Source organism: Megascapheus bottae, chromosome X, assembly GCF_031878675.1.
Source record: "Megascapheus bottae isolate mThoBot1 chromosome X, mThoBot2.hap1, whole genome shotgun sequence".
NCBI lineage: Eukaryota > Metazoa > Chordata > Mammalia > Rodentia > Geomyidae > Megascapheus > Megascapheus bottae.
Genome location: NC_143547.1, coordinates 28,755,229 through 28,782,166, shown reverse-complemented (window position 1 = coordinate 28,782,166; position 26,938 = coordinate 28,755,229). Strand labels below are relative to the sequence as shown.

General features: G+C 49.4%; 1 protein-coding gene across 8 annotated transcripts in view; it reads right to left on the bottom strand.

Moving 5' to 3' along the window:
• Positions 1-385: 385 nt before the first annotated feature.
• Positions 386-26,938, bottom strand: part of Rbm10 (RNA binding motif protein 10) — a 37,373-nt gene continuing 10,820 nt past the window's right edge. For 2 of the 8 annotated variants that reach the window (XM_090326526.1, XM_090326522.1), the window contains 22 exons: positions 16,683-16,866; positions 14,689-14,919; positions 12,660-12,729; positions 10,772-10,845; positions 9,274-9,360; positions 6,774-6,834; positions 6,467-6,643; positions 5,830-5,990; positions 5,568-5,665; positions 5,366-5,453; positions 4,239-4,425; positions 3,990-4,129; positions 3,767-3,884; positions 3,587-3,678; positions 3,336-3,500; positions 2,153-2,302; positions 1,992-2,057; positions 1,723-1,911; positions 1,563-1,637; positions 952-1,058; positions 736-865; positions 386-653 (listed from right to left, as the gene is read on the bottom strand). In XM_090326526.1, coding sequence (XP_090182652.1) covers positions 528-653; positions 736-865; positions 952-1,058; positions 1,563-1,637; positions 1,723-1,911; positions 1,992-2,057; positions 2,153-2,302; positions 3,336-3,500; positions 3,587-3,678; positions 3,767-3,884; positions 3,990-4,129; positions 4,239-4,425; positions 5,366-5,453; positions 5,568-5,665; positions 5,830-5,990; positions 6,467-6,643; positions 6,774-6,834; positions 9,274-9,360; positions 10,772-10,845; positions 12,660-12,729; positions 14,689-14,919; positions 16,683-16,866 — 2,776 coding nt within the window. In that variant the 3' untranslated portion in view covers positions 386-527. The remainder of the gene's footprint in view (positions 654-735; positions 866-951; positions 1,059-1,562; positions 1,638-1,722; positions 1,912-1,991; positions 2,058-2,152; positions 2,303-3,335; positions 3,501-3,586; positions 3,679-3,766; positions 3,885-3,989; positions 4,130-4,238; positions 4,426-5,365; positions 5,454-5,567; positions 5,666-5,829; positions 5,991-6,466; positions 6,644-6,773; positions 6,835-9,273; positions 9,361-10,771; positions 10,846-12,659; positions 12,730-14,688; positions 14,920-16,682; positions 16,867-26,938) is intronic. The other 6 variants (XM_090326527.1, XM_090326523.1, XM_090326528.1 and 3 more) reach the window with 3 other exon arrangements.

The following is a 26,938-nucleotide window of genomic DNA, read 5'->3' as shown; positions in this document are numbered from 1 at the left end:
CAGGCATGAGCCACCAGCACCTGATGTGGTATCTGTTTTCTGCTGAGATATGCCTGAGAACATTGTTCCTGGCTAAGAGCAAGGGAGTGAGTAGTGAGGGGCGAGGGACAGGGGTTTCCTAGTTTTAGCTCTCATAAGAACTTCTAAGCTGATGGTGCTCAATTTCCTGGTATTGTAGGACCTGTTGGGCCCTGCCTAGGGAGAGGAACTGATGATAAAGATTTTGTGGGTTGGGGTGCAAGCCAGAAGCCCATGTTCTTGGAACTTCCAATATGACAGACACTTCATGCCACCAACTATCACTCAGTTTGGCCTGAGGTCCACCTTTGTTTGCATCTCATGTTTGCGTGGGTCACAAACCATGCTAGGGCATGAGAAAGAGATGTTAAGACACAGGCTTTTCAGCTTTTATTACAAAAATCATGATCCAGACCAATTTCTTTCCCAACAAAAGTCACCAACTCAAAAATTGATTTAGTGGAGTCACCCTCAGACCAACCCAACAATCCGTAATTTCTTGTGGTTTCTCACTGGGTCTCATTAAAGCGGGTCACCATTGTCTTATGCAGTGTCTCCTTGTAGGATTCCGTTGAGGTAACCCCATAGGAACTGCCCCGAGCACCCAGGCCGGAGCCCCGCACCCGTGTTTGGGCCTGTGTGAGGAAGGTCAGGTTAAGGACGGTAGAGAAAGGGAGTGCCAGTGGGAGCAGTGCTGGGGACAAGGACGGGACTCACCTCAATGGGCGTTACAATGCCCTGCTTCTTGCGCCCTAAACCACTGCCCTCTTTCCAGCCCATGGCCTGGAGCATGCGACTGCCAATGTTATCACTGCCTAGCCCATCCCGTGTGGGCTGCTCAAAGTCCCTGCAGAATCACAGTGTGTAGTGTAAGTGGTCACATCTTGGAACCCCAGGACCCCTCTCACCTGGTGCCCTGGCCTAGGCACTCACACAGAGGCTGCAGCCATGCCACCGTACTTCCTCCTCTTGGGCTCTGGTGGCTCTGGGATGCCATATTTCTCTCTTCGTTCTGCTGCACGGTCCCGGTACTTCATTTGCTGTAAAAGTTTGTGTGTGTGTGTTTGTGTGTGTATGTGTGTAAGTATGTACATGAGAAAGTTTCCCCACCCACAGGCATGGATAGGCCGGGGGTAGGATCCCAAGGGTTTGAATTGGGAAGAGGCAGCCAGGGACTAGTGCCTTATGCCTTTAATCCTAGGTACTCAAATAGCTGAGATCTGAGGATTATAGTTCAAAGCCAACCCAGACAGGAAAGTTGGTGAGACTCTTATCTCCAATTAGGTACCAGAAAATCAGCAAGTGGCATTGTGGCTCAAAGTGGTCCAGCAATAATTTTGAGCAAAAGAGCTCAGGGGCAGTGCCCAGGCCAAGTTCAAGCCCTGTGATTAACCAAATAAACAAAAAAGGGAAGAGGTCGCACAGCATGACTGTCAGGTGAACCTGGTTAAGGGTACCTGCAGCTCAGCTGCCTGGGTGAATGCAGACCAGGAGGAGAGGGGCAGAAGAGAGAGAGAGAGACCCAGTAGTGGATGACACCTCACCTCCATGTCATTCTTTTCCAGAGCCTCAAGCTCATTTTCTGACAAGTGGGCTCGCCGGTGAATCTCAAGGTTTTGCTGCAAGGAGCACAGGGTAGAGTGAAGCAGTTGGACTGGGGTGACCCAGGCTTGGCATACCTTATCAACCATCCCCTCAAGTCACCTTGTGGAGTCCTGAAAGCTGCTGGTGCCGGATGAGAGCCTCCTTGCTAGGGAACTGGCGCCGGCAGAGCAAACAGGCCAACTTCTGCCAGTCTGTAAGCTTTTCCTCCCGCTCTGGACCTCCACGTTCCTGTTCTTCCTCGCTGTCACTCTCTCCACTGTAGGCTGCCACTAGCCCTCGAGGTGGGCTCTGTACAAGGGAGGAATGTAGACAGATGGTCAGTCTGCGCAAGATCGGAAGTCCCTGCCCCCTTTGGGGTCCACACTCACTGGACGGTCATCACTGGCCAATTTTGGGAGATCCATGCTGGCATGCTGTCTCTCAGCGAGAGCTCCCTAAGGTGGAAGACACAGAAATTTAGGGCTCCCTTCCAGGGCCTTGAGGAATGATAAGACTGTTGGTAGGGTATATTTGGGCACCTGCAACACACCTTCTTCTCCAGAATGGCATAGCCAGCATCTGCAGTAGCTGACTCTCGCCTTTCATCATCTCGCAGAGAGCTAATAGGCTGGAAACTGTTTTTAAAGTTTTCTTTTTGCTTGTTGAGACTGCGGGCCCACCGCTCCATGTCCTTGGCAATCTAAGGATGAAAGGGGAGGTGAAACTCCCAGGGAAACCCCAAGCTGGGCCACCAGCTTTGTCTGAAGACCTTGCAGCAGCCTTAAAGCCATGCTTTTCTACAGTGAACCATTGCAAACAAAGGGCTGCTCTTGGCCTCTCAGCTGGGACTATGGCGCCCTCTTCTGGCAGAAAATCCTTTTACAAGCGATGAATTCCCCAGCTCTCCCAACACAACCTCCTTCAAGCTATTACAATGAAGCCACAGCATTCCCCAGGACTCAGCCTTAGGGTTTGCAAGGCCCAGGGGCAGCATTCTGCACAGATGGGAAAGGTGCACCCAGGAGGCAGAACAAGCAGAGGGCCAGAGGCAGCCAGGCCTATTCATGTTCCTTCCCTTTTCTAACAAGTAGAACACTCAGTTATAGTTTCTGTTTCCTTTTTCTATCCTTTGAAGATATAAGACTGCATACCTATGTATCTTCTTTTGATTTCTTTTGGTAATACTGAGGATGGAATCCAGAGCCTTGCTCATGTTATACAGGTACTCTACTACTGAGTTACATCCCCAGTGCCTTATGTATCTGTCATTTGAATTTGCATGTGTGACAGGATTCCATGTTCATTCTGTGTGTTCCCTGCAGCACACTACCATTTTTAGAATTCTCCAGGTTGCTGAGGGAACACAACACTTGCTTCTAAATTCAGTGTCCTAAACTCATACTCTCTCCACTGAGAGACCCAAGTTCCCTCCCACTACCCACTACGAAACACTGCAGTGGCTCTTTTCCTGCCCACCCTCTGTAGGTCTTTAAGAATTCCTGTGGGATTATGCAATCAACCGTACCGTGAGTGCTCTCACGGGGTAAACAGGACTCACTCACTCAGCTGGATTATGCCTCCTCACAGATAGGCAGACCAGGTGTGCACCAGGAGTCACTCGAGAGCCTTGTCTTCTGTCAGCTGTTGTTGCCACTGTACATGCCCCTTCAACCACCCAACTTCCCTGAGCAAGAGATGGTAAAGGCTGACAGAACACAGGCTGGGTGTTTTACCTGTTGGGCTGTCTTGGTCTTGTGCTTTTCTTTCTTCTCTTTGCCCTCCTTTGATGGCGCCCCTGTCTCCTTATGCCCATCAGCAGACTGCTCCAGGGCAGGGATGTAGGTCCTCCGTTCCCCATCCCAGTACAAGTACTGCTGGCTTTGTGCGTTGTAGTAATACTGAGGAAAGGTGAGAAGAGGGGCCATGAGGGAAGACACCTTAAGGAGGGGACCACATCCCAGCTTGCCCTGAGTTGTTCCATCACCTGGGAGTTAGGGTCATAGTAGAGGCCAGTCTGGGGGTCATAGTAGTATCCAGATGTCTCGTCGTACTGGTAGGTAGAGACGTCGGGAACAGCTGCAGGAAGGACAAGTAGGGAAGGTCACACTCCTCCTCCCTGCCATGGTAACATCTCTCCACCCTACCAGAAGCCATGGTTACTCACGGTACTGGCTGTAAGAATCTGGGGTATTCGGGCTGGTGGCTGGTGGAAGAGCAGAGCTGGGATGGGTAGGACTTTGGAGCTCTGATTTGAGCACGGCAGGAGATATGATGGTATATGACTGGTTATGGGGCCAGAGAGGAAACAAGGCTCAGTGTCTGCCAATGGCACTGCAGCCCACCAAGGATGCCCACCTGCCTTCCCAGCATACCCTGGGAGCCCTTACCTGGCTGTTGGCAGCAGTACCCTGGCTGCTGCCGGCCTCGGCTGACTGTTGGTAGAGGCCAGGGGCAGCACCAGGCTGGCCACGAGAGAAAGCCTGTAGTGATACAGAGTCTGCCCCAGCCTCCAGAGAAGCCTCAGGACCTAGCAAAGAGAGAGAGGGAGAAGGTAGTTATGAATGGAAGGGCATGGAACCCTATGCATGGAAACCCCCCTTCCATAGGCTCAGGGAGATTTGGCGGGAAGGGCTCACCTGCTCCAGCTGGGTCCCCTTTGCTTCCAGTCATGCCAGGGCCCTTGGTGCCCTTGAGGTAACCATGGGCATACAAGGAGGAGTCTGTGCCCTGGCTGCCGCCATAGCCCTCATCCTGTTGGTAGTAGCTGTAGTCGACGGACGGCTCCTCGGTGGTGGCCCAGCCACCCTCCCCACCCTGGGAAGCCTGAGGGGTAGGTGGGAGGGGCTCATTAGAATTGGCAGGGGTACCAGGGGAGGAATGACCTGTTAGAAACATCTATCCTACAAGTGGGGCTGGGGTGTGTGCCTGATACAATAGCATGTAGCTGTGTAAGACAAGTGAGCTGTGAGCACAGCCTGGTGAGTAGAGCTAAGGGCAGTGGTAGAAGACTGGAGAAAGCACATGGATCCACAAGTTCCAGAGATGACACCAGTGTGTGTGGAACACTTGCTGGGATTCAGATCAAGGCAGACACCCAATCTACCTACTTCTTTATCCTCTTTTCCCAATGTTCTTTGAACCACCTATAATGCCTTTTTATTCTGGAACATGTAATATATATATATATATATATATACACACACACACACACACACACATATACACACATAAATAATGTGTGTGTATATATATATAGGACACATGTGCATATACACACATATACATACACATTCATATATGAAGGATATATAACACACTACACCAATTCAGGATGCAACAGAACAAAGCACCAGCCCTGAGAGTTGTCAATAAAAGCCTAGGAGGGGGCCAGGAGTTTGGCCTAGTGGAAGAATGCTTGCCTAGCAAGCACGAAGACCCGGGTTTGATTCCTTGATACCACATACATAGAAAAAGCTGGAAGTGGTGCTGTGGCTCAAGTGGTAGAGCACTAGGCCTTGAGAAAGCCCAAGGACAGTGCTCAGGCCCTGAGTTCAAGCCCAGGACTGGCAGAAAACAAACAAACAACAACTACAACAAAAACAGCTGAAGGGGCACCCAGGAAGGCAGCTACAGAAGACAGAACGGCGATGGACTAGGATGCTTAGAAGCAGGAGCAAGCTGGAAGGACCCATTTGAGACAGAGATCAGCATAAGCTGACAGGAAGCCATGTGTCAGGGTGCTGAGAGGCTGAGGAGCCAGTACCTGTGAGATGGCCCACTGGGCTGCAGCAATGGCAGTGCTAGCCACAGAGGCAGCATTGATGCGACTGCCTTCATTGGAGGCCATGTCCCTGGGGAGGAGAGGAGAGCCGGGGAGTGAAATAGGAGGCATCACATTGGGGGAGGGAGAAGACCACAAGCTGGAAGGGCATATGGGGCAGGTGGGGGTGGGGGGAAGCCCTGACCTCTTAGAACCCTTGGCAAACTCGACGTTGATGGTCTTGCCATCGATGGTGAGAGGTGGGTGGAGGGCCTGCAAAATCTGTAGCAGCTGGGCTGCTTCCTGTGAATGGAGGGATGGCAAGGACACAAGGGTCAGGCCCGGGGAGGCCCCCGGCTCTATTGCCCCATTTCCAGGCTTGGGGCCATGGTGGGGGAAGGGTCCCTCCTCCCTACCCAGGGGGCCGGGACACTGGCTGCCCGGCCCCCCCCCTGTGCCGCCCTCACCACGATGGTGGAGAGCTGGATGAAGGCGAATCCTCGATTCAGTTGGGTCTGCTTGTCCTTGATGACCCGTACATTGGAAGAAGACAGCACTGCATAGGGTGCTAGGGCCCCCAAGATAGAGTCCATGGTGCTGTGTGGGTTCAGGTTGCGCAAGATGATGGCTGTGGGAAGAGGACCAGTGTTGGGGGGCACCTTTTGCAGTCTGCTCCACAAAATCCCCCCCACACCTGGTGACTCTACATTGTTCCTTGTCCTCTGGCTTCCATGCCCATATGCCTGTTGCTTCCTCTCTACCTCTTCTTCCTAGATGCACCTCTGCTTGACAGGACAGGGGCCAGCCCAGGCACTCATCTGCTGATAACCTTGCTAATATACCCTCAAAGTCAGCTTGGGGGGAGGGCTGTTGCTCCTTTTGCTCTCCCTACAACCACTTTTCCTTCCACCCCCCACCCCCACCCCAATACCAGACAACTCAGGGCATGGAAGAAGGAAGAAGGAGGAGAAGGAAGAAGAAGGAGGAAGAAGAAGAAGGAAGAATGAAGGAAGGAAGGAAAGGAGGAGGAGGAGGAGGAGGAGGAGGAGGAGGAGGAGGAGGAGGAGGAGGAGGAGGAGGAGGAGGAGGAAACAACTGACTCACTGTCGTTGGCGTTCTCCGAGCTTGGCTCCGAGCCCTGTGAGAGCGCCTGGGAGGCTAGCACTCCCTGAGCCTGGTAGGGCTGTGGCAGCGGGAGCAGGCCCTGGCTTAGCTCCCGTCCACCTAGTGGCAGCGCCTGCTGATCCAGCCTGGTGCCAAGGGGCAGCTTTTGCTCTGCCTCTGTTCAGGACAATAGAAGACAGGCTGGTGTCATTGTCTTCCTGCTTCACCCCCCCCCCGAACCCTGGTCCCTCACCCTTTCTCCACACCCCCATGTCCTGGGATCTTTGGGGGAAAGACAGTCTCTCACCTGATTTGGGCACACCACATTTGAAGCATTTCTCTCGGCGTTTGAAATTCTGGACACCACACTGTGAGGCATAGGCCAAGTGGTCAGAGGGGGACGGGCCTCTCCGAGGCACCCTCCAAACTTGGACCTTTAGATTCCCTGGTGAACCCCATAGGGTGGCCTCCTGGAACTCCTGTCGCTTCTCAGTCCTGCCTCCAAGGTGCTACCAACTCCCTGTATTTTTCCCCTCAAGTTCTCTAGTAGGTTCCTTTCCTAAGACTTGCTTCTCAATGTTCCCTCCTAGAAGCCAGCAACTTCTTGCCCCCCTCCTCTATCTTTAGGACTAACTCAAATCCTACTTTTCAGAAAAATTTTTCCCAGCCTCTATAGAGATCTTGCCTGTTTTCACCATTTTTTTTAATCTCCATTCTATTCAGGTACTAAAGCAATATGTCTACGCCAGGCCCAGGATGTCCCACGTGGCTCCATGTGGCTTCTGCCCTGGGGATCTAAGTAGTTAGGTAGATGCAGTGTAAACAACAGGTTAGTCTGTTGAGACGGAGTCATGATAGGGGTACAGGAGATGGGGAATGGGCCAAGAGAAGTACAGCTCACTGTGCTTGTATGCCTAGAAACAAGGAAATCTGATTTGGGATACCCAGTTTAATGTTAGCTGGGAAGAATCCCGAGTGGAAGGAAGAAGAGATTTTCTGCATGTGGATGTGTATATGGGGCAGAGAGGCACACGTGACGGCTGGGATAAAAAGATGACGCTAGGGGCCGGGAGTTTGGCCTAGTGGTAGAGTGCTTGCCTAGCATGCACGAAGACCCGGGTTCAATTCCTCGGTACCATATACATAGAAAAAAGCCAGAAATGGTGCTAAGGCTCAAGCGGTAGAGCTTTAGCCTTGAGAAAGTCCAAGGACAGTGCTCAGGCCCTGAGCTCAAGCCCACGACTGGCAAAAAAAAAAAAAAGATGACGCTAGGTAAGGGAGGTATGAATGAATGCATGTGGAAATTCAGAGTTGTTAGGGGTTTAAACAGAGAGGGAAGGGCCTTGTCCAAGATAGGCTTCAACTGCACTGAGGTAAGGGCAGAAAAAGGGCAGAATATCAAAGCGGGCATGACCTGTGCTGTCAGGGTGACAGTGGGTAAGATGGGCACGAACAGCAGGAAAGGCAAGGGAGATGGTGGCATTTCTTAAGACAGAATCTGGTTACCAAGAGCAACAGGGTGCATAAAAGAGGGGAAAGGAAGGAGGAGAGAGGCCTGGTTTCAGGGAAAACCTGCAAGTAAGAGGGATGATGTGGCACTGTCACTTTGCCCTCTCTCTCCAGACATGTCGGGCACCTCACCTTCTGACAGAATGACAGATGCTGCTTCCCCTGCTTCTCAGAGAGCAGGCATAGTCCTCTCCTAGCTATCTGAATCCCCATTAGACTTTGGGATAGACAGATGGCAGTGGGAGGTAGGGCTATGGCTCCTAGGGAAGGCCTGAGGCTACCCCTTGTTCCCTGTGATCAGGAGCAAGTACTAGCTAAAGGCTTATCTATGGTTCCACCTCTATGAGCCTCGGCTTCCTCTTAGGAAATATGAGGGCGACCAGAAAACCTACACACTGTACCCTCCAGGCCCAGGTGAGATGTGGCTGTATCAGGATGGCCTTCAAGGTTGAGTCCCCTGATGTGAGCCCAAGGAACACTCTGTGCTTCTCTTTAGTGGCTTTACAGTGTAGACTGTGGGACAGGAGTCATTTGAAGCATTACCCTCCCATTTTTCATCTTGAGTGGAGGACAGGCTGGGAATGTGGCTTAGTGGTAGAGGGCTTGCCTAGCATGGATCAAGCCCTGGGTTGGATTCCTCAGTACCATAAATATAGAAAAAGCTGGAAATGTTGCTGTGGCTCAAGTGGTAGAGTGGTAGAGTGCTAGCCTTAAGCAAAAGAAATTCACGGACAGTGCTAAGACCCTGATTTCAAGCCCCAGAACAGGCAAAAAAAAAAAAAGCGGAGGACAGACGAGTGGTGCTGGTGGCTTATGTCTATAACCATACCTACTCAGGAGGCTCAAATCTGAGGATCACAATTCAAAGCCAGCTTGGGCAGGAAAGTCTATGACATTCATATTATCTTCACTAAACTTAGAGATAGCACCTAGGCCCTGAGTTCAAGCGCCTGGATTGGCACCAAAAAAATGAAATAAAAAGAGTGGAGGACATTGAGGCAGAGACAGAACAAGTACTATCAGCTATCATTTAAGGCTGATCTGACACATTCTGTAGGCAGCCTGGCTCCTAAGGCAACTTCCCATATGCCAGGTTAGGCCTTCACTATCACTGATAAGCCACATAGAAGCCTACTGGGCCACCAGGCAAGGCTATAGATTGGTAAGGGCAGAGCCTGGCTGGCTGGGCACTAGAAAGCCTATCCTCAACACCACACCTCCTGGTAGGACCAGAATATGAGCCACCCCTGTGGAGCTGCCTCTTTCCATGGCACCCATTGCCCACCACCTCTCTGTACCTTATTACACAGCCAGTCTTCATTGATCTTGGGCTTGGGGTCGCTGTAGTGCATGGATACCTTCTGGCCCAGGATATTGAGGGAGTGCTGCAGGAAAAAGCAAAGCGCAGTGAGGCCCAGGCAGCAGTGCCCCATGCACCGTTTCAGCAAAGGAGAAGAGAGTGAGCGAGCCCTTCAGCTGGATGGATGAGGGACAGGGAACGGAGGGAGGTCGGAAAACGGACGGAGGGAAGAAGGAAGGGAGGAGGGAGGGAAAGTGCCGCAGCTCTCGGGCACAGCTGCTCGCTGCTTTTCCGGGCAGCTTTTCCGGGCACACGCACCCAAATGTGAACACACATTACCAGGCACACAGTGCTCGGCTGACCGATGCCTGCCGGACAGAAGGGAGAACCCCCAATTTGGCCCTGACACTAGCAGGCCACACCCAGGGCCAGCAGCACTACATAGGCTATACTTGGGGACGAGGGGAACTGGGGAGGGGAGGGAAAGGTGGAGAGGGCAAAGAAAGAGAATGCGCATGTGCGCTAGCGCTGGAGAAGGGGGGAAAAGAAAGAGCCATATTTAAAGAAGGAAGTTCTTGCCGTGAGGCCGCCTTCCCAAGGATGGCTGGGCCCAGGGCCCATGGCACTAGCCTACTGCCCAGCAGAGCTGGCCCCTGGGTTGCTGCGGCTGCTGCCAGGACTGCTCTTTACCACAGCCACTTCTTTCTCTTCTGATGCTTCTAGGGAATCAAGGCGGGAACTGGATGGCCAAGGCAGATCTTTGCATCTGGGAAGGTCCCAAAACTGCAGGGCTGGGACTCTCTTGCCAGGCTAGGGGAGTGGGCAATCTCTGAGGCTGACTGAGCAGAGCTCCAGGCTGAGAAGGCAGAGGTGGGGCCTCTTATGAATGAAGTGCTAGGGGTGGGGGTGGGGTGGCAAGCAGAGTGAGCCCAGGCTATCAATAAAACTATCACACTTGACTGGAACTTTTGACCAACAGAGCAGTGCTGTCCCTCTGCATGGAACTCAAAGGGCCAAATTCACATGCAGGGAGAAGGCTGACAAAACGAGTCTTGCTAGTTAGTGTGCCAACAGCTCTGTTCGCTGCTGGTGTGATTTCCAGTGGCCCTTCTGACTCTGGCTGACTGGAAGAGGTAGGGAGGTCCCTTTGGGACTCGCCTGCCCTCTGGGGTGTGGGAAGCTAGGGCAAAGAACCCACTCTGGCAGCTCATTCTCTGAAAAGCTCAGCTGGGAGAGGTGGAGAGCAGCGCACTAGTGCCTGGCAGGAGGAGGGGGTTGGGGCCAGTGCTGAGCCTGGCTCTGGATGGAAAGCCCACTGGGTAGCGAGAGATGGGAAGAGGAGTCACATGGGAAGTGAGGGCAAGGAAGGGGGAAAGAGGGGATAGTGGGGGTGGAACACAGGGAAGGGATCTGTGTCCATAAGATTCAGGCGATGGGGAGCGCTCGATTATAAAGTAGTATTTGTTTGGGGGGGGGTTCAAGTGCGGCAAAGCAACCTGATTGGCTTCCATCCATCGTGTAGCGTCCTGCAAGTGACTAAACTCGACGAAGGCGAAGCCCCGGCTCTGACCTGGAGACAGCATTCAGATACAGACGCAGTGGGTTAGTCAACAGCTTTGGATACGCGGCGTTCCCGGGGGCGGGACCCGAGGGGAGAGGACCAGGGGCAAAGAGGGAAGGGGGAAGAGGAGAAAGGAAGAAAGGCAGAGAAAAAAGGCAAGGAGAGAGAGAGAGAGAGAGAGAGAGAGAGAGAGAGAGAGAGAGAGAGAGAGGGGATGGAGAGGGTGGAAGGGAAGGAGAAAGGGGGGGCATGTCAGGCAAAGAAGGTAGCCAGGAAGGACAGTTAAAAGGGAGGGAGGGAGGAAAACAGAGTAGGAGTAGGAGAGAGATTGGGGTAAAGGAAAGGTCATACCCCAACTGAGCAGAGATGGGGGGCTCAGGCAGTCCTGCCTAGGCAGCCTGGAGTGGCAGAAGTAGCTAGGATAAAAAGGATGCAAGGAAGTCTGTCTCCAGGGGAGGGGGAAAGGGGCAGGCTTCTGGCTCCACAAGGGGCCACAAATAACTCAAGGGCAGGTGTAGTTCAAGGCCAAAAGTGCTTAGAAGGATGCCTGGAGCAACTGGTTAATCAGTGGAACAGAAGAGAATCCAGGCTAAGCTGGTGTGTGTTATGGGACCCCTGGTTCATAGGGAATAATAAACAACCCAATCTCAATCTGACCAGAGTGCAGAGGTTGGGTAACAGGCCTGACGAGGGAGCTGCTCCAGGGCCAGAGAGGGGAAAATATAGTGGCCTATATCCTGATCCTCCTAGACAGGAGAACGGTGGCCAGAATTGGCCAGGAAGATCTTAGATGTAAGAACTGGTGGGTGTCTGGGCGAAGTATTCAGGGCCATCAAGAAGCCACACTTGGGGACGATTCCTTGCAGGATGACCCACAGTTTGTCAGTGAGAGCAAACTATAATGTTTAAAGGTTCCTGGACTGGCCAGGACTGGGAAAGGAAAAGGGGTTTGGGGCTGAGGGCTCAGGAAAGCATCTCCTTCAGGGGTGAGTAGAGGGATGCTTTGGAAATGGCAGATCTTGGGGAAACACTTGATCTACAAGAATCACTGTTAGGATAGACAGGGGATGGACTGGTCTAATCAGAGGGAGGGGGAGAGGGAGAAGGAAAGGCGAAGGGAGAGGGAGAGAGAGAGAGAGGCAGGCAGGCAGACAGAGATATACAGGAGAAGAGAAGGGAGGAAGGAAAGATGGAGGAGGTGTAGGGAGGAAAGAAACTGAGATGGAGAGAGAAGCCCAGGCAGAGTGAGGCCCCACTGTGCCTGCCTTGGGAAGCCTGGGCAGAGGTCCTGCAGAGACAACTCCCCCACCCTTCTAACCTCAGGCCAGCTCCAAGCAGCCTGCAAAAGGGAAGGAGGGAAGGAGGAAGGGAAGCAAAGAGAGAGGGGAGGGAGGGAAGGAAGGGGTAGGCCTCGGATGAGAGCCATCCCCTGTCTTTCCCTCTTAGGACATAGGAGTGGGGTCATGTCAGATCTACTTTCTGGTCAGAGGCTGTTGCCAGAAAAATGTGGAGAGCAAGGGGCAAAAGAAGGAGGAGAAAGGAATGTGCTGGGGGGGGGTCACCTAGTGACATCCTGAGACCCAAAGAGGAAGCCTGATCCTGGCTCTGCCCCCAGGGAGTACTCACTCCCCTCCCTGTCACCCCTCATAGAGGCTATTGGAGCTGGGACAGTAGGGGAAGGGGAGAAAAGAAAGGGTACCCTCAAGCTGCCCATTCCCAGCTGTGTTGGGAAGGTGGGGAAAGGAGGCTGAGGGAGAGACAGAGGCAGGAGATTTGGAGACTGAGGCTGTCCAGTGGAGAGGGTGCTGGGAACGAAAGCTCACCTGATGATTTGTTCCTCATCAGCCGGACCTCCCGAGCTTGTACACCGTGGGACTGCAACTGGCCACGGATCTGTACGGGGAGATAGAGGGCAGGGGGCTCAGCAAAGGGGATGGGCGGATGGGTGCGGCACCTGGAAGTTTCCAAACCTTGGGCTGGGGGCCATGGACCACACCTACCCACACCATCTCTTCTGTATCATCTTTCAGAGTGACAAAAGCCTCACCCCCAAAGAACATGAACACACACACACACACACACACACACACACACACACACACACACACACCTCCTCTGCATCTTTCAGAGTGACAACAGCCTCATCCCAACACCAATACTCAGCCTTGGCCTCCAGCCCTGGACTTGCAGAAAGTGAGTCGAATGAAGATAGGGACATAGTGCAGGGTAAAGAATGGCATTGAGATGACTCCAAAGGCACAGAGTAAACAGGAGAACAAATGAGATACCAAGTCACAAACAGTGGGCAGTGGGGGCAGGACAAAGAGACAGTGGCAGCTATGAAGCAAGGAAAGCTAGAGTGAGATTCAACCCTTTGCAAAGGGATTGCCCCCTCTCCTGGATTGCATCCTAAGACCATAATGTGAAGAGCAGCAAGAGAGGACAGGAGCCTGAGCAAATCCTAGCCACATGTTCTAGACCATGAGAAGAGGAAGAACTTAAAGCAGAGATGAAATGGACAGACATGGATATGGCAAGTGTGATGGAATGAGCCTCGAGTAAGTGGCTGGGAAAACTCAGGAACAGACCAGAGCAGCATCTCTAGGCTGGTGGAGACTCTCATGGGAGCAGGGAGGGAGGAAGGGAGGGTGTGTGCAGAACCTATGCTGAGAGCTCTTGGGGCGGAGTCTTCAGGCCTTTGAGCCTGTTTCCACATTGAGTTCAATGACAGGAAATTAGACTTATACACATACCCACAGAAAATGATTAAAAGGAAAGATGCACAGATGAGCTTATCTGAGTTTTAAAACACTCAAGGCTGGCTGAGGAAGCAGGAAGAATTTGGGTGCTCAGGTCCAGCTGCTCAAGTTCCCACTTCAATTCCCCTCTGGTACCTGCTGTCTGTACAGCACAAGCCAAGCCATTTTACTGCTTGGGATTGGTAGGAGTGACTACAAAGAATACCTTCTCTGTAGGGACTCAGTGAGGGTTCAATCAGACCTGGCATGTGGCTCACCCTGCCATAATTTCTCCAGTGACTGTTGATCCCTAATGGGGCAGGAGAGCCAGACTTCTGAAGGCCCCCACATAACAAGGTGGGCTTGTCACTGTCACAAATTGGACAGCCTGCAGATGTCAGAGAAGCACTGTTCAGAGAACTCACAGAGGTGGAGGGCATCGAGAAGAAGGCTACTAGGCAGGATGTAGCCTGGTAGTCCTCTCGGGAACTTAGTGGCTTGTTATGACACGCTCCATACAAGAGCGAATAGGAGAAAAAGGAAGATGGAAGGGAGAGAATGTCATAAAGGCAAACAGGGAGGGGCAACAGTCAGTAGCCATGCAAGGTATTGTGATCTGGCCAATGAAAAGAGTCCATACATCTGACAAAAGAGGGGGGTGGGTAAGAGACAAGAATTCCAGAAAATACCATGAGCCCTGAGTCCTCCTGCCCCACCCCTTTACCCCTCCTCCATAGCTCTCTGCCACTCAAAACTGCCAGTACTGGGCCTGCTAAGGACTTGGCACTTGGTCCACAAGTACAGAAAGATGGAATTGAATGGAATGTGCAGGAGGGAGGATCTTTTCTCCCCAGCAGCTGTCAGCCACCCTGCACCTGTTGCCCCATGGGCCAAGCTGGCCTCTATCTGACATCATCACTTCCAGACCCAGAGCTGATGGAGGCCTGCACAGAGGATGGACAGCACTGAGCAACAGGAGCTGGTGGGGAGAAGGGAGGGAAGGTGCTAAGGTTGGGGGAGTGAGGGAGGGGTGGAGAGAAGCTAAGGGCCGTGGAGGAGACCCAGCCTGGCCTCCTTGCTCTGCTGCTTGCCAAGGGCCATGGGGGACACGTACGTCATCCTCAGTGGCTGCCTGTGGCAGCATCCTCAGCATGACGATGTTACTGGCCTTCTCCTCCTCCTCCTCCTCCTCATCCTCCTCCTCCTCCTCCCCTTGCTCGGTCCGATAGTCCTGGTCCCGATAGTCGCCGTCTCGGGGGAAGCCTGGCGGGCCAGTGGGGCTGTGCCTGTGCCGCCGCCGCCGCCTACGCTGAGTCTCGGAGCCCGGGGAGGCCTCGTAGGAATCCTGGCCGACAGAATGAGATGGAAGACACCAGACGGGCAGTCAGTCTGGAAAAGCCTAGAGCCTGGCTGCTGGCTCTCTGAGGCAGGCAGGCTCTGAAAGCCAGGGGTGGGCGGGCTCCGGCTAAAGCCTCAGGTAGGCAGGGTGGGTAGGCCTTGGACTGCAACCCTTTGGGGGGCTGGAAATACTCCATGGGATGTTTTGGGGGGAGGTGGGTTGTCTTCAAAGGATGTGCTATACATGTGGAGGAGGAACTCCCAAAGGCAGGTGATTACACAGCTTAAATCTCTTTGGGACAAGTGGCCGGAGGTCAGTACTGGACTCTGCCTTTGACATCTCTCCTCTTCCTCCCTTGCCTGCTCAGCTGGTATATGTGTACAATTATTGTTCCGTGTCCCTGATGGCTACCCACAGTTCTTTACATGGCTTCGTTTGGGCCCTGCCATCAAGCTGGGAGCATAGGAACCACTTCAAGTATGGGCCCAGAAGTGTCAGCAGGCCCAGTTGGTTCCTGTTCCTCACCTCTAGCTAGGGGCCACTGTCACTACCAGTTTCCTTCCAAACAGGCTGTGACTGCTGCCCAACATACCTATCCCAAGACTAAGCAGGCTAGACCTGGGCCTACACCCTTTCACCTACAGGAGGACTAGAACCAGACCGCCAGATGCTCCCCTCTCACACTTGCCAGAGGTCCTTCTTGGAGCACACTGGGTGGCCAGAGACATCCAGGTACAGCTCAATAGCCACCACCAGGGAAACACAGATACCTGTAGCTCCTAGCTCCAAACCAAACCTGATAGTTCACCAGAATCTGCTCTTGGGAAGATTGAGGGTAGCTTAACCTGTTCCCCAGAGGGTGGGGCTTATAAAAGAGAACCTATTTGAAGCCTGGCACTGGTGGCTCAACCATGTAGGCCTAGCTACTCAGAATGCTGAGATTTGAGGATAGACATTCAAAGCCAGCCCAGGCAAACAAATCTCAGAGACTCTTATCTCCAATGCATCAGCAAAACGCCAGAAATAGAGGTATGGTTCAAGTGGTAGAATATCAATCATGAGCAGAAAAGCTGAGTGGAGAGCAAGAGGCCCTGAGTTCAAGCCCCAGTACCAGCACAAAAAAAAGAGCACTTTTTATACTACGCAGGAGAGCTGCCTGCCTGACTTGAATAGAACCATGACTGCTGCCTAAAACTGGGGTCCCTACCAGACAGGCTTTATATTCCCTTTAGATGTGGGCTCCCTGATGGTAAGCATTAGGCTTCACGCCTTAGGCTAAGGCTAACTACCTCATAGGGACTGGCTCCCCCACAGATCTTTCCTGTCGAAGGGAGGACTCTAACAATATTAAGAATTCCCATGGACGGGCCTCCCACAGCTGCTGGGCTTAGTGATGTCCCGTCTCTCAGTTGTCCTCCCAGCCCCATACATCAGGTCCCACAGAAGATATTCTCTTGAGTCCTCTAAATTGGCTGGGAGCAGGAAGTATAGGGCTTGCAGTGAACTGTAGGCCAAAACTGAACAGGCAAGAAGGGAAAGAGGTGGTGGCCAGGGGCCCTCAGAAATACAGAGGCAAGCATGTGGAAGCCAGGAGACCCAACTCTGGAAAGGAGCCCTCGGAGAAAGGAGGAGGGGATAGAGCCATCCAGGTGAGGCAAAGCCACTGAGCAGGCAAAGGCACAGGAACAGGGCACTCACTGCCTGCACCTGGCGCTGCAATAAGATATACAGGCCCTTCAGGCTGCCCCCAGGCTTGGCTCTGCCCTCACCTCTGCACTCTGCTCTTCAGATGAGTCATCATAGTCGTGTTTGCTCTCCTGGCTGCCATATTCTCGGGGGTATGAACGATAGTCCATGTCCCGGTAGTCATGATCACGGCTGCGGTTTTCTCCACCATCATCCTGAGATCGATCAGTGGCTCCATAACGGCCAGTCCTGTCACCACGACCACCCCTAAGGAAAGAATAAGATTATTGTATATACTTTCTTGAAAGTTGCAAGAGGCAAGGGTTATCTCAGCCCCCAGTCCCCCACTCTGTGCTCTGGTTCCTCTGTTCCACTCCTCAGCAGGGACCCTGAAAACAGCATCATATAGCATGGGTTGACTGTTCCATTGATCTCTAAGCTAAACATCCCACTTTCCACAGCCCCCTCCCCCCAGCTCCTTGATCCACCGCACATCAGGTAGGGCCTTCTATTAGTCTCCTTAATAGTATTGTCCTTGTATCTTAAATCCCAATGTGACCATTGTCTAAGGCAAAGCCAATCAACCCAATCATGAAATGCCCTTCGGTGGGATCCTGATGGTTTCTAGATAAAATACTCAAATGTAGCAGGGTACCACTGGCACATGCCTGTAATCCTAGGAGACTTAAGAACTGAGGATCGTAGTTCAAAGCCAAACAGGGGCATCCTTATCTATAATTAACCACCAAAAGGCCAGAAGTGAAGTTATGGCTCAAATGATAAAACACAAGCCTTGAGAGAAAAGGCTAAGGGACAGTGCTGAGACCCTAAATTCAGGCCCCAGTATGGGCACACACACACACACACACATACACACGCACACACATGCACACACACACACACACCCAGCAAGGTACCAGTGGCTCATATTTGTAATACTAGCTACTTGGAAAGCTAAGAATTAAGGATTTAAGTTTGAAGCCAGCCTGAGCAGGAAAGTCCCTAAAACTCTAATCTCCCATTAACCACCAAAAAGGCTGGAGATGAAGGTGTGGCTCAAGTGACCTAGCACTAGTCTGGAACACAAAATTTGAGGGACAGACTTCAGATCCTTAGTTCAAGTACCAGGACTAGTGGACATATGCAAGCATGCACACAGGCACGTGTCCACATACACTAAAATGTGGGCCTGCAGGGTTTGATCCCTTCAGACTTCTCTATGCCTCTGAACTGTGTATGCCACCTGCTTAAGTCACCGTATTACTACTGGCACTCTTTATTTCCAGTTATGTGGCTTGAACCACATGGCCTACCACTTGAACCACAGTACCACTTCCAGCCTTTTCTATTTATGTGGTACTAAAGAACTGAACACAGGGATTCATGCACGCTAGGCAAGCACTCTATTACCAAGCTATATTCCCAGTTACTGGTACTGCAATAATTGTAAATAATTGTCTGAGTTGATTTAATATGAATTTGAGGATTAAAAAATATTATAGGGGTCTAGGGGCACAGCCTAGTGGTAGATGCTCACTTAGCATGAAGGAGGCCCTGGGTTCAATTCCTCAGTACCACATACTCAGAAAAAGCCAGAAGTGGTGCTATAGCTCAAGTGGCAGAGCACTAGCCTTGAGCAAAAAGTGTCCAATGACAATGCCCAGGCCCTGAGTTCAAGTTCCAGGACTTGAAAAATAAATTTTATAGGCACTGGTGACTCAAGCATGTAATATTAACTATTCAAAAGGTTGAGATCTGACCATCATGGTTCCAAGCCAACCCAGATAGTAAAGTCCATGAGACTCTCATCTCAAATTAACCACTAGAAAACTGGAAGCGGAGCTGTGGCTCAAGTAGCAGAGTGCTAACCTTAAGCAAAAAAGCTCAGGGATGTCATCTATACATTGAGTTCATGTCCCAAGACTAAAACAAAAAGAAAACAAAGCCAAAGAAAAATGGCTCATACTTGTAATCCTAGCTATGCGGGAGGCTGTGATCTAAGGATCAAGGTTTGAATCCAGCCTAGGCAGGAAAACAGAAAGAACATGAGGCTCTTATCTCACTGAATACCAAGAAAGCCAATGTGGAGCTGTGGCCCAAGTGGCAGAGCACTAGCCTTAAGCAAAAAAGCTCATGGACAGTGCTCAAGCTGCAAGACAAAACAAAACAAAAAACAACCAAACAACAACCCTAAAAGAAACTTGAGCTAGGAGTTCAGGGTCAGTCCTGGAATTGATCCTCAGCACCATAAAAAAATATTATTTGTAGTATGTTCTCATTTGCTGAATTCCAGTTGAAGGGGAACCAAGATAAGTAAAGCCTCTATACTATGGCCGACATAAATCCTCCAGCAGTAAACTACCCAGCAAACTGTCCTACAAAAGTTTACAAGAGCGTGCCCTCTACTGGAGAGTTGAACAAATCTAATTGTTATAGGCCTGGTAAAGCCATTATCAGAAATCACTCAACTTCAGAATCACAAGCTCCCTTTCCAGTGCCTGGTGTGAGAAAATGCTCAGGACTACCTCGAAACAGACCTGTGCTTCCAAGCATAGCTATTAGTGCTTTCTGAGAGGCAAGTGGAGCCTATCAGATTGACTTTTTTTTGGTTGGTTGTGGGGCTTGAACTTTGGGGCCTGAGCAACTATCCTTGAGCTCTTCAGCTTAAGACTAGCACTCTACCCTTGGAGCTACAGGGCCACTTCTGGTTTTCTGGTGGTTAATTGAAGATAAGACTCTCACAGAATTTTGTGCCCCGGCTTGCTTTGAACCAAGATCCTCAGTTCTCAGTCTCCCGAATAGCTAGGATTACAGATGCTGAAACCCAGCCCCATTGACTTATTTTTGACCAGTCCTGGGGCTTGAACTCAGTGCCCGGATGCTATCTGTGAGTTTTTATGCTCAAGCCTAGCATTCCAGAGCAGGGATGTAGCTCAGTGGCAAAGCACTTGCCTAGCAAGTGCAAAGTCCTGGGTTTGATCCCCAAGAAAAGACTAGCACTCCAAAATGAGGCAGAACCCCACTTCTGTATTTTTTGTACCTAACTGGAAATGAGTCTCATGGACTTTCCTGCTCAGGCTGGCTTCAAACCACAACCCTCAGGTCTCAGCCTCCTGAGCAGCTAGGACTATATGCAAGACACCAACCTGTGTGCTACCAATATAAACATGTAACAATTATGCCAAAAGACATGTGGCTAGTAGGCACATACTCAAAGAATGTACTTAAGAATCCACTATGATGGGAAACATTTCATTTTCAATTTTTGTACCTCTTCCTGTTATTGGTAGTTCTACTTGTTAAAAATTTTCCCCATGGGGTCAAAAGCTATCTAAGTATATGACTGAAAGTGGAAAAACAAAAGACAGAAATCAGGTATTGGCAGTTATTCCGTGTGTGTGTGTGTGTGTGTGTGTGTGTGTGTACACATGTGCAGGTGCTAGTCCTAGGGCTTGAACACAGGGCCTGGGCACTATGCCTGAGCTCATTTGCTCAAGGGCAGGCACTCTACCATTTTAGCCACAGTGCCACTTCCAAGATGGCTTTTTTTTTTGCCAGTCCCGGGCTTGAGCTCAGGGCCTGAACACTATCCTTGGACTTTCTCAAGGCTAGAGCTCTACCACTTGAGCCTCAGAACCATTTCCGGCTTTTTTCTATGTGTATGGTACCGAGGAATCGAACCCGGGTCGTCGTGCATGCTAGGCAAGCACCCTACCACTAGGCCAAAGTCCCGGCCCCCCAAGATGGCTTTTTGTTGTTTAATTAGAAATGAGTCTTATAGATTATTCTGCCTGGGCTAGCTTCAAAACATGATCCTCAGATTTCAGCCTCTTAAGTGGTTAGGATTATAGGCATGGCCCACTGGCATCTGGCTTATATGTGATTTTTTAATTTAAATGCAAAGATGTAAAGTATTAATGAAATTACAAGGTTTTGGTAAACAAACTTCAGCAGTTTAACTTTACAATTTGCTGGACAATGCCAGCATTAGGGTTAAAAAATTACATTTTTTATTAAAGGCAAAAAAAAACCCTCAGGAATTAAATAATACATGTTGGACTCATTATCCTATTTCTGAAATTTGGTAGAATGCCTAGGGGACAGCAGGTACAGACAAGGCTTGGGCTTGAGCACTGTCCTTGGATTTTTCTCAAGGCTGGAGCTCTAACACATGAGCCACAGCATCACTTCTGGCTTTTTTCTATGTATGTGGTACCGAGGAATCAAACATAGGTCTTTGTGCATGCTAGGCAAGCACTCTACCACTAGGCCAAACTCCCGGCCCCAGACAAGGCTTTTTTGAGTGTTGGTACTTAGGGTTTTGTTAATTTTTTTTGGGGGGGGGCGGGGTTGGTTGAACTCTGGGCCTGGGCACTGTCCCTGAGCTCTTCAGCTCAAGGATAGAATTCCATCACTTTGAGCCACAGCACTTCTGGTTTTCTGGTGGTTAATTGAAGAGTCTCACAGACCTTCCTGCCTGGGCTGGCTTTTGAGCTGTGATCTTCAGATCTCAGCCTCCTGAGTAGCTAGGATTATAGGCGTGAGCAACAGGTACCCCCCACTACTTAGGGCTTAACATGAGGGCCTGAGAGGTATCTTTTAACATTTTTGGTCAGGGCTGGTGCTCTACCACTTAGGTCATACCTACACTCTGGCTTTTTGCCCTTTAATTGGAAATTAAGAGCCTTGAGTGCTTTTTTTGGCCTGAGCTGCCTTTGAACTTTGATCCTCAGATCTCAGCCTCCATATTATCTAGGCCTGGGTGCTATCCCTGAGTTTCCTTTGACCAAGGTTAGCAGCACTAGACTCACAGCTCTACCTTTTGATTTTTTGGCAGTTTATTGGAGATAAGAATCTCGGTCTTTGGGCCGGGAGTTTGGCCTAGTGGTAGAGTGCTTGCCTAGCATGCACAAAGACCTGGGTTTGATTCCTTGGTACCACATACATAGCAAAAAGCCGAAGTGGTGCTGAGGCTCAAGTGGTAAAGTGCTAGCCTTGAGAAAGTCCAAGGACAGTGCTCAGTCCTGAGCCCAAGCCCAGGACTGACAAAAAAAAAAAGAATCTCAATCTTAGCTGGCAGTGGCTCACCCCTGTAATCCTAGCTACTCAGGAGGCTGAGATCTAAGGATCAAGGTTCAAAGCCAGCCCGGGCACAAAGACCTGAGACTCCTATCTCCAATTAACCTCTAGAAAATGGGGAAGTGGGCCTTGGCTCAAGGGTACTGCAGAAGCCTTGAGCTGAAGAGCTCAGGAACAGTGCCCAGGCCAAGTTAAAGCCCCATGACCCCCACAAAAAAAACTCAGTCTTCCTGACCCAGCCTGCCAGCCTAGCTTTGAACTGAGACTCTTATATCTCTAGCTTCCTGAGTAGTTAAGAAAACAAGCATGAATCACCAGCACCCAATGACAATTTTTCTGCATATTCATGTTTGTTTGTTTATTTTTCTTTTCTAGTCCTGGGGCTTGAACTCAGGACCTGAGCACTGACCTTGGGCTTTCTCAAGGCTAGCACTCTACCACTTGAGCCACAGCACGAATTCCAGCTTTTTGTGTGTGTGTGTGTGTGTGGTACCAAGGAATCAACCCAGGGCCTCGTGCATGCTAGGCAAGCACTCTACCACTAGGCTACACTCCTGGACCCAGTGACAATTTTTTTGAGGACAAGAAAGGAAGGGAGGAAGGAAGGGAGGAAGGAAGGAAGGAAGGGAGGGAGGGAGGGAGGGAGGGAGGGAGGGGGGAAGGGAGGGAGGGAAGGAGGGAAGAAGGGAAGGAAGGAAAGAACGAAAGAGGGAAAGAAAAAAGTATTCAATGGTGGGGTGTGGCTCAGATGGTGGAGCACCCGCCAATGAAAAAAACATGCGTCATACAGTAAGTTTGAATACTGGTATCAGACTCAATACACATTCATTAGAAAAAGAAAGAAAGGGCCGGGAGTTTGGCCTAGTGGTAGAGTGCTTGCCTAGCATGCACGAAGACCTGGGTTCGATTCCTCGGTACCACATACATAGAAAAAAGCCAGAAGTGGTGCTGTGGCCCATGTGGTAGAGCTCTAGCCTTGAGAAAGTCCAAGGACAGTGCTCAGGCCCTGAGCTCAAGCCCAGGACTGGCAAAAAAAAGGAAAGAAAACAGCTGGGTGCTGTTGGCTCATGAGTGTAATCCTAGCTACTCAAGAAGCTGAGATCTGAGGCTAGAGGTTCAAATCCAGCCCAGAGCACTAAAGTCTGTGAGACTCATCTCCAATTAATCACTAGAAAACTGAAAGTGGTGCTGTGGCAAGAGGTAGAGCTGTAGTCTTGAGATGAAGAGGTCAGAGACAATGCCCAGGTTCAGAGTTCAAGCCTCACAACTGAGAAAAAACATAGCAACAGCACTGATGCAATGCCTATCTGCATCAGATCATATACAATATTTATCGAAATGAACTTCAAGAAATAGAAATGTGTTTTTTGTTTGTTGGTAATTTTGTTTCCTTTTTGTCTTGTTTGTTCATGTATTTGTCTTTGAGAGGGTAAAGGGGGAACAGAAATGGAGAGACAAAGGGTGAACAAAATGTAGCAGCGGTACTCACTACACACTATGTTGAAAATGAACTATATAACTTGTGGGTGGGGATGGGTAGGAAAACCTGAGAGAAGAGGCGATGTACAAAAAGAAATGTACTCTTTACCTGACTTATGTAAGTATGGTACATCACCTTTATAATAACAATAAAACACATGGGCCAGGTGCCAGTGGGGTATACCTATAAAACTACCTCTCAGGAAGTTGAGACCTAAGGATTGTGATTCAAAGCTGATCCAGGCAAGACAGTCAGTGAGACTCTTATCTCTATGAAGCACCAAAAAAGCTGTAAGTGGAGCTGTGGCTCAAGTGGTAAAGGTATTACTAGCCTTGAGCAAAAAACATCAGGGAATAGCACTCAGGCCCTTAGTTCAAGCACTAAATTGGCACAAAAAATAATTTTAAAAAAGAAAACTTAGTACTGGATGGGGGCACTCAGTGGTATAGCATTTGCTTAACATGCACAAGATTCCAGATTCCATCCACAGCTCTGAAAAGCAAAAGTAAATTAAGTCATACCTTAAAAATATATGCAATGGTGGGAAATGGTCAGAAAAAAAACATTAGAATATCCATTATTGACACAATTCTCAGACATTCTAATCATACTTGTTAAAGCAAAAACGCTCAGAGATAGTATCCAGGCCCAGGGTTGAAGCCCTAATACTGGCATGTGCATACACACACACACACACACACACACACACACACACACACACACACACACACACACACAAGGTAAAAGTCAAATTACAATTATTTCTAGCTGGGTAACCCTGTAAATCCTAAATTGTTTTTCACCTGAACAAAAAATAAATCAAGAGATGCATGCATAGCTCAGTAGTGGAACACTTGTCTACCATACTGAATTGTAATCTTAGTATGATAAAATCATAATTATGATAATAGCAATAAGTAAAGATGCTAGGTACAAAATTAATAGAAATAAATATCTGATTTCAGATAATCACTGTTGAGAAAACAGAAAAGACTACAAAGGCATTAAGAAGGTTTGAATGGACTGTGTGCCAGTAGTTCATGCTTGTAATCATAGCTACTCAGAAGGTTGAGATATGAGGATCAAGGTTCAAAGCCAGCCCAGGCACAAAAGGACATGAGACTCATCTCCAGTTAACCTCTAGAAAACGGGAAGTGGGGCTTGGCTCAAGGATAGCACAGTATCCTTGAGCTGAAGAGCTCAGGGACAGCACCTTAAGAAGGTCTGATTTTGCCAATTGCTAGTGGCTCAAACCTATCATCATCCTATCTCTTCATGAGGCTAAGATCTGAGGACTGTGGTTCAAAGCCAGGCTAGGCAGGCAAATCCATGAAATTCTTAACTGTGGCTCAGGAGGGAAATGGAGGCAAAACCATGAGAAGGGGTATCAATGTGTGAGAAGTAATACACCTACTACCTGATGAATGTAACTGTAACCCCTGTATACATTATTTCAACAATAAAATAAAATAAATTAACTGTGGCACAAATGGTAAAGGACTACTTTTAAGGAATAAAATTCAGGGACAGTGTCTATGCTCTGAGTTCAAGTCATAAGACCAGTGTATGTGTGCATACATATTAGTGGGTCTGATATTGAACCATAGTATACTTTACATAGGCTGTAACATAGTTTTGAAAAGAATCAACAATTTAAATAGAAGGAATAATACCATAAATGAAAAAGAAAAGCAAAATTAAGGGAAAATGAAAATAATTTCTTCATAATCATTGATATTTTTCATTTTTTCCAGAGCCGAGGGGCGAACACAGGGCCTTGCACTTGCCAGGCAAGGGCTCTTCCACTGAGCTAAATCCCCAACCCTTCTTTCTTTCTTTTTTTTGTGTGTGCTGGTATTTGGGCTTGAACTCTAGGCCTGGGCACTATTCGAGTATTTTTTTTTCCCTCAAGGCAGATGTTCGACCTTTTGTCGAATTATTAAGCCTAATGTCTGCTTCTAGTTTTTGTTAGTGGTAATTAGACATAAAGTGTCCATACGCTTTTTTTTTTGCCAGGGCTGGTTTTGATTCTATTTTCAGACCTTAGCTTCCTGAATAATTTGTGTCTGTGTGCTAGCACTGAGGCTCAAATTCAGAGCCTTGAGCTCTCAGTTGTCTTTATTTTTTTTAAGGTTGGGACTTTACCTGAGCCACCCCTCTACTTCCAAGTTTTTGTTAGATAAGGGGAGATAGTCTTTCAGACATGTCTATCCATGGCCAGGAGTGTAGCATAGTGGCAAGAGTGCTTGGCTAGCATACATGAAGCCCTAGGTTCGATTCCTTGGTACCACATGCTAAGAAAAAGCCGGAAGTAGCACTGTGGCTCAAGTGGCAGAGTGCTAGCCTTGAGCAAAAAATGTCCAAGAACAGTGTCCAGGCCCCAAGTTCAAGCCCCAGGAATGGCAAAAAAAAGACATGTCTGTCCAGGCATACTTTGGATCAGGTGTGAACCACCAGCACCTGGCTTATAATCTTTATTTAACACAGGGCTTCAAGCATTCTGAGCACATGATCTACTACTGAGCTACAACCCCCCCAGTCATAGCTTTGAAATGAGAATTTTGAGCCATATCCAAAAGTGATGAGTAAAACATTATTAGATTCCACTATATATAATAAAAAAGTTTTGCTTGGCTGGGCACCAGTGGCTTATGCCTGTAATCCTAGCTAATCCAGAGGCTGAGATTTGAGGATCGCTGTTCAAAGCTGGCCTGGGCACAGAAGTCTATGAGATCTATCTGTAGTTAACCACCAGAAAACCTAAAGTGGTGCTGTGGCTCAAGTGGTAGAGCACCAGCTTGAGCTGAAGAGCTCAAGGACAGCAACCAGGCTCAGAGTTCAAGCCTCAGGACCAACAAAAAACAACAAAAAGGACTGGGATCATGGCCTAGTGACAGAGCAATTGCCTAGCATGCACAAAGCCTTATGTTTGATTTTTCTATGGCTTAAGTGGTTGGGCACTATCCTTGACAAAACTCAAGGGTAGTGACCATGCCTTGAGTTCAAGCCCCATGACTAGTCAAAAACAACAACAAAAAAACCCTTAAAATTAAAAAAAAATTAATTGCCAGGCATGGTGGCTCACGCCTGTAATTCTAACTTCTTAGGAGGCTGAGAACTGAGGATCAAGGTTCAAAGCCAGCCCCGGGCACTAAAGTCCTAAAGTCCGGGATACTCTTATCTCCAATTAACCACTAGAAAACTTGAAGTTTTCTAGCCCAGACTTCCAAGTCCCTTGACTGACAAAAAATTAAACCTACACTGAATAGTGGGACACCTGTGGCTCACATCTGTGATCCTAGCTACTTAGGAGGTTGAGATCTGAGGCCTGAGCTTTTTTTTTTTTTGTGAATCTTGTGACTTGAAATCAGCCTAGGCGCTGTCCCTGAGCTCTTCATCTCAAGGCTACCACCCTACCCTTGAGCCAGGCATCACTTCCGATTTTCTAGAGGTTAATTGGAGGTAAGAGTCTCAGGTCCTTTTGAGCCCGGGCTGGCTTTGAAACTTGATCCTCAGATCTCAGCCTCCTGAGTAGCTAGGATTACAGGCGTGAGCCACCGGGCCAGGCAGAGGCCTGAACTTTGAAGCCAGCCTGGACAGTAAAGTTTGTGAGACTATTATTGCCAATTAACCACCAAAAAGCCAGAAGTGAAGCTGTGGTTCAGGGGATAGAACACCAGGGTTGAGCAACAAGCAAAGGACAACACTCAGGCCTTAAAGTCAAGTACTCCTACCAGCACAAAAACAAAAACAAAAAACCAAATACAATGTTAATCATTA